Consider the following 6,058-nt stretch of genomic DNA (forward strand, 5'->3'; position numbering starts at 1 on the left):
TGAATGGCATACCAAACAGCATTGGAGGCCTTTCACGTCTAATTCGTCTTGATCTCCACCAGAACAGTGAGCTCTTTGATGTTATTCACATATTCTTAGAAGTTAAACAGATTAATATGGAATTAGAATGCTTACATTGGTGCCTAGCTAGAACATTCGGAACCAGTATAAGTAGAAATTGAGAGAACAGTTAGATATTCTGGCATATTTTATCAAAGAATGGTAAACCTGTGACAAATTTCTGAGAGTTTGTGATAGATCTTTAGGCTAATTATTAATCACATTGCTGTTTTTATTTTGAAATTTTAGATGCAGACTCAAGCATGCCACTAAGTGATGGATGAAGCAGAACAGGAGTACAAGAAGTTTTCCAAACGGATCACTGAAAGCCGTGAGGCAATGAAGGTTTTCATCTCTTTGACTAACGTTATTTGATCTGTGATTTGGAAAAAAAACTGTTAAGACCATGGCGATGGGTTAGGGAGGGGAGCGGTGGTTGAGAAAGCTGAAGAGAATGGCGCGGTGGCAGTTCTGGTTTACGGGGACGGTGATACGTGGCGTGATGGGTTCGAGAGAGGTCACGTGATGAGGGGTGTGGGGGACCCTTTGAGTTCTGGTTGGTCTGGTGTTGATGGCGGTGAAACCTTGGGTTTGGATGATAGTGAGGTTTCGAAGAGGTTCTCCGAAATTCCATCTTTACCCTTGTCTGCTGAGGTTGCTGAGATTGTTTTGGGGTCCTTGGGTGGTGCTCCGGTGCCCCTTGAATGGAGGGGTACCCTAGGATCTAAGGTCAGGCACGTTGGTCCTGGTCCCACCATGCTCAATTTCTCTTACCAGGTTGGTGTTTTGTTTTGTTTGTACCTTTGTTTCATAACTGTAATTGGAATTTGACTTTTTTTCACTTTTGAGTCTTCCTTCAGAAGTGTCATTTTTTGAGTATTGACTTTTTTTCATTCACTACAAATCGGGAAATTTGACATGTTTTTCATACCTTAATTTCTATGCATTGTCAAAGTAGTTTTAGACATGTGTTGGATTTATGAAGTTCTCTTAGTAGTTCTTTAAAGGGAAGCCTTATGATGAAGTTTGGTGTGTGTATTTTGAAGGGAGAGAAGAAAGTGGCAACTATTCAGAATGTGTTTGCTGTGATAAAGGGTTATGAGAAACCTGATAGGTATGTGTTGCTTGGGAACCATAGAGATGCATGGACTTTTGGTGCTATTGATCCAAGCAGTGGGACGGCTGCCCTGCTCGACATTGCCCAGAGATTTTCAATTCTGTTAGGTTCCGGTTGGACTCCGAGGAGATCTATCATTCTCTGCAGTTGGGATGCTAAGGAATTCGGAATGGTAGGTAGTAGTAATTCCTTATTCACTCATTTTAACTATGATTCCCTTTAAGCAAGCAACCTCTTGAGTTTGTGGATGTTTCCAGCTCGAAGAATGAATCGAAACATGGTCAAGTTCTTTGCTTTTAATAATTTTGCTTCCTGTAATAATATGATTTGGAATCATGAATGAGGTTAATGTGTTTTATGTAGATAGGATCCACTGAGTGGGTTGAACAAAACCTTATCAATCTGAGTCCCAAAGCTGTGGCATACCTTAATGTGGACTGTGTTGTTCAAGGGACTGGCCTCTTTGTTGGCTCAACTCCTCAGCTAGATAATCTTATCGTGGAGGTCACAAAGAAGGTATCTTTCGATCACTTTAATTTATAAATGCATTTGCATACATAATAAACTTATATATCATAATACCTGAACATCACTTAGCATTTGCATTGATTTCAGGTCAAGGATTCTAATTCTGAGGGTGCATCAATATATGAGAACTGGGCTGTCACTGGTGAAGACTACAATGTAAAGCTTTTGTTACTACTGCCAAGTATTTGTTTGCATTTGATGAAAAATTTTATATATTGTATCATATTAATGTGGATTTTGCCAAGGTTTGTTTTAAAAAGTGTGGTTTTTCGGTGGATTGCAGATTCAAAGGCTTAGTGCAGTTGATTCTGATTTTGCTCCATTTGTGCAACATGCAGGGGTTCCATCTATTGATGTTTATTATGGAAGAGGTAATTCTTTTTAAACTTATGAAGCCATTTACTATGGTTATACCATCTGTTATTGTATCTCTTTGGACATTGATAACCAGAGGCTAATTTAAATCAACCAGGTTCCAAATATATAAGACCACTCCCTAGATTCTTTAATTTTTGTAATACAAAATTAATTGTTTCTAACATAATATGCCTAAATATGTCATGTTCTATAAAATGTATTGTAATAATCCTACACCACTTCCCCCAGATTTTCCTGTCTATCACATGGCTTACGACTCGTATAACTGGATGACAGAGTATGCAGATCCATTTTTTCAGCGACATGTTGCCGGTTAGATTTCTCATCTAATTCCTGGCGATTTTGAGTGATTTTCTTATTGGTAAAATATTGTTAATTTCATTTGGTAATCTCAAGATGTATCTTCTGTTCTTTGTTGTATTAGTTACTGGAATTTGGGGACTCCTAGCCCTTCACCTGGCCGACAATTCCATTCTTCCCTTCAATTACATTTTCTATGCGAATCAATAAACAAGTGCCACTTGTGTACAATCATAAGACCATGATTGAAACCAAATATTACTTTCTTAAATGCTATTTATATCTCTTTGATTTCATTATATTGTCTTGGAGGGAACAAAGTTAAGGCGGTAAGCAGTTCTAATCTGTTCAAAATTTCTATTTTTCTATTTATATTTCTCTCTCAATTGTTTCTTTTGCAACAAGTTCAACCATTAAAATAATATTTTTAAGTTGCTTTAGTTTCTGTTCTCAGCGTGAGCTCTCTGTCGGAGCTTTAATTGATGAATTGATATTGAATTTCAGGGAAGATTTTGAGACAGGGGAGTTTAATTTTCTTAGGATAAGGTAATTTAATTTTCTTAGGCCATATCTTACTTCAACTTCAACAACTTTTATTATGTTTGTTTATTGTTACTACTACTACTACTTCCTTGGAGTTTAATGGATAAGGTAATTTAATTTAATATTCAGGACATGTCTTGTAGCTTATTTCTCCTCATTAAATCAAATTTTGTTGCTTTATTCTAATTATTTGAATGTGTTCTTGTTTGACAGTTGACTGAACAAAAATTGACAAGAAAGGAAGGTATAAGCTTTTCTTGTTTGAGGTTACTTGCTAAGATTAAAGCTTCGCTATCTTTCACTTGAAATTTCTGAAGGTTTTGATAAATTTTACTCTTTGATGATAAGCTGATACAGAAAAGATGACTACATGCGCTACCTGTTACATTTTTTTTGCAGGAAAATATGGAGTCAGCTTGTGGTATATACAAAGAAGCAATAGAGATGGCTGTAGCTGAGGAGAATTTACAGCATGACCTCCCTAATTTATATGTCCATTTCTCTCACCTAAAATATATGGTACGTGGTATATTTATCATTTTTTGTTGAATTTTCATTCTAAAAGGCTAAGCATCATTCTATAAAAGTTGTAAATGAAGTTTTTAGGCTATGGTTACTACTAGCAATTAGTAGCTACAAGGTTTTCTGTATGAAGTGCCTGAAAATTTGTTGCAGCTAACATATCATAATCATAAATAGAGTAAATATTGATCCTTCTCATTTTGCATGCTGATCTGAGGTGTAGTTAACCAATCCTGTTACTTCCATGTTTCTTTCTTGGTTTCAAGAGTACAAACAACATGGATGCTGCTAGAGACATCTTGGTAGATGGCATAAAGAATTTGCCTCAAAACAAATAGCTTCTGGAGGTAGGTCTATCTTTTCCATATTATTTATGTAACCCTAGTAGAAGTAGAAAGACCTAAGCTGAAACTTTTCACAAGTATGCATTTATAGATAGATACAGAAAACTTCAAATTACTTGCTGTTAGTTAGAATGAGCAGGGGGCAACTCGTCATGTCATAATGAGTGAAACAACTTAGTTGCTACTGGCTTGAATATCTAATGAGACTTCTTCCCTTTTTCCCTTTTTCTATATATATAAAGAAAAAAGTTCGTTTCAGATGCGTGGTGCATAGAATAACTCAATAAACTGCAGTTATTTTAGAGCTTATCAAACTTCATATTGCTATTTTAACAATTTCTTTAAGTATAGTTACTATTAACAACATTAGTTTGTGCCTAACCCTTCTTTTTCTTTTCATTCTTTCGAATCTTGTTATTGACAGCCTTCAGAACTGTAAGAATACACTTGCAACATGCCAAGTACATTTTCTTCCATTATTGGAATTTGCCCCTTCTGCTACCATTATCTTTCTTGTGCACACATTATTGTCTAAATATTTATTATTCTATTTTTTTACTATTTTATTTATTTACTATCTGTTGTCATGTTAAAAGTGGACTTTAGTTATATTTCATGTAATTTAAGAGATGAATTCATGATTGGTTATCAATGACAAGGCTTCATTTATAACTATTGACTTGATCAGTGAATTTTCCAGAATGAACTTGAGGCTGCTAAATTTGAGATTCAAAGTTGGCATTCTTCAATTCAAAATGAGCCTTGTGTACCTGCTGGTGCCACTCCTGGTTAGTTTGTTCCTTGTCTTTGGCATTCTTCAATTCAAAACACACTTAGACTTGTTCTGGTTTATTGCATTGTGTGCATTACATGTTCCAAATCTGCTATTGCTATTTGACAGCGTCCATGATCTTTAAAAAGAACTAACCCTAAGAAATCTATGGAAGAGTTCCAAATTGTTGCAGGCAGATACTTGAAATTTAATCAAAAGTAACTGCAGTGGTAACAACTCCTTTTTGGTTCTTTTTTCTAATAATTGCCTTATTTGTTGTCTGAGTGTAAATCGGATATAGTAAAGTAGACATCCTCTGCTCAAAAAGTGGGAAGCAGCGAATAATTTTGATGGACCAAGAATCTCAATAAGCAAGTATATTGCCATCATCACTAAGAAGTTCAAGAAAGAATGAAGCTATCCATAAATTAGGATATTGAATCTTGATGAGTCCACTAGTAGTTATTTGTCATCTAATGTATTTAGATTGTATTATTGCATGGAAATAATTGCTTCTTATTATAAAGAAAGCGTTTTCTACTCACTGGTGTGTTGTTCTATTTATACCATCAATAAAAATTTGTATTTATTAAATTTATATTTATTTTGTATGAAAATAAGTTTATTTTGTAATTAGAAAAATAAAAAAATTCTATTTTACCTTACTGACGGATTTACAGACGGATTTTCTGTCTGTAATTAGAGTGTAAGATGATTTTCTAAAGTTAAAATTACAGACGGAAAATTCGTCAGAAAATCTGTCTGTAATTACAAACGAATAATCCGTCGAAAAATCCGTCTGTAGTTACAGACGAAAAATCCGTCGGAAAGTTCGTCGCCTTTGGGAAATGGATAGAAAATTTACAGAGGAAAATCCGTTGGTAACTTGTAAAAATCCGTCTGTAATTTTCCGACGGAAAAAAAATCCGTCGGTAAATAATTTCTGACGGGACTTTTACAGAGAGACAAAATCCGTCGGTAATTTTGTCGGTAACCAAAAATCTGTCTGTAATAAAGACTAAATTTGTCTGTAAATTTGTCTGTATTAATCCATTTTCTAGTTGTGAATGTTACTAGAAATCATTCTTGGCTACTCACATTAATTAGGAAGATTGTTGGACTAGTTGAGTTGTTGCCAGACGCGGAGGTGTTATGTCTACTAGATATTAAATAGTAAAAAATTAAAATATTCCTAAAATTGTTAATTATTAATAAAGATGGTTTTTTAACTATTAATTACCTAATTATCTAATATTAATTATCTAATCTTAATTCTCTATATCTATATCTATATGTATTATCTCTCTATTATATTATACATTAAATTAAATATCAAAATAAATGTATGGATGTATTAGGTAATAGTATTAATAATTAATAACTGGTATTAATATAAAAAAATAGTATTAACATTAAAAGTATTATTATTATTTAATATTAATAGTAATATCAAATAATATTTTAATATTAATACAGTCATGGTTATATCTATCA

General features: G+C 33.8%; 1 protein-coding gene across 1 annotated transcript; it reads left to right on the forward strand.

Moving 5' to 3' along the window:
• Positions 1-465: 465 nt before the first annotated feature.
• Positions 466-3,786, forward strand: LOC112735054 (probable glutamate carboxypeptidase AMP1; the record flags this gene model as incomplete). Its single annotated transcript, XM_072210773.1, has 9 exons — positions 466-837; positions 1,107-1,349; positions 1,541-1,693; positions 1,793-1,861; positions 1,989-2,076; positions 2,312-2,395; positions 2,696-2,712; positions 3,326-3,445; positions 3,715-3,786. Coding segments are annotated over 9 exons (1,218 nt in total), but the record flags the coding sequence as incomplete, so codon positions are not given.
• Between the last annotated feature and the right edge of the window lie 2,272 nt (positions 3,787-6,058).

The sequence above is a fragment of the Arachis hypogaea genome, chromosome 13 (genome assembly GCF_003086295.3).
Source record: "Arachis hypogaea cultivar Tifrunner chromosome 13, arahy.Tifrunner.gnm2.J5K5, whole genome shotgun sequence".
NCBI classification, from domain to species: Eukaryota; Viridiplantae; Streptophyta; class Magnoliopsida; order Fabales; family Fabaceae; genus Arachis; species Arachis hypogaea.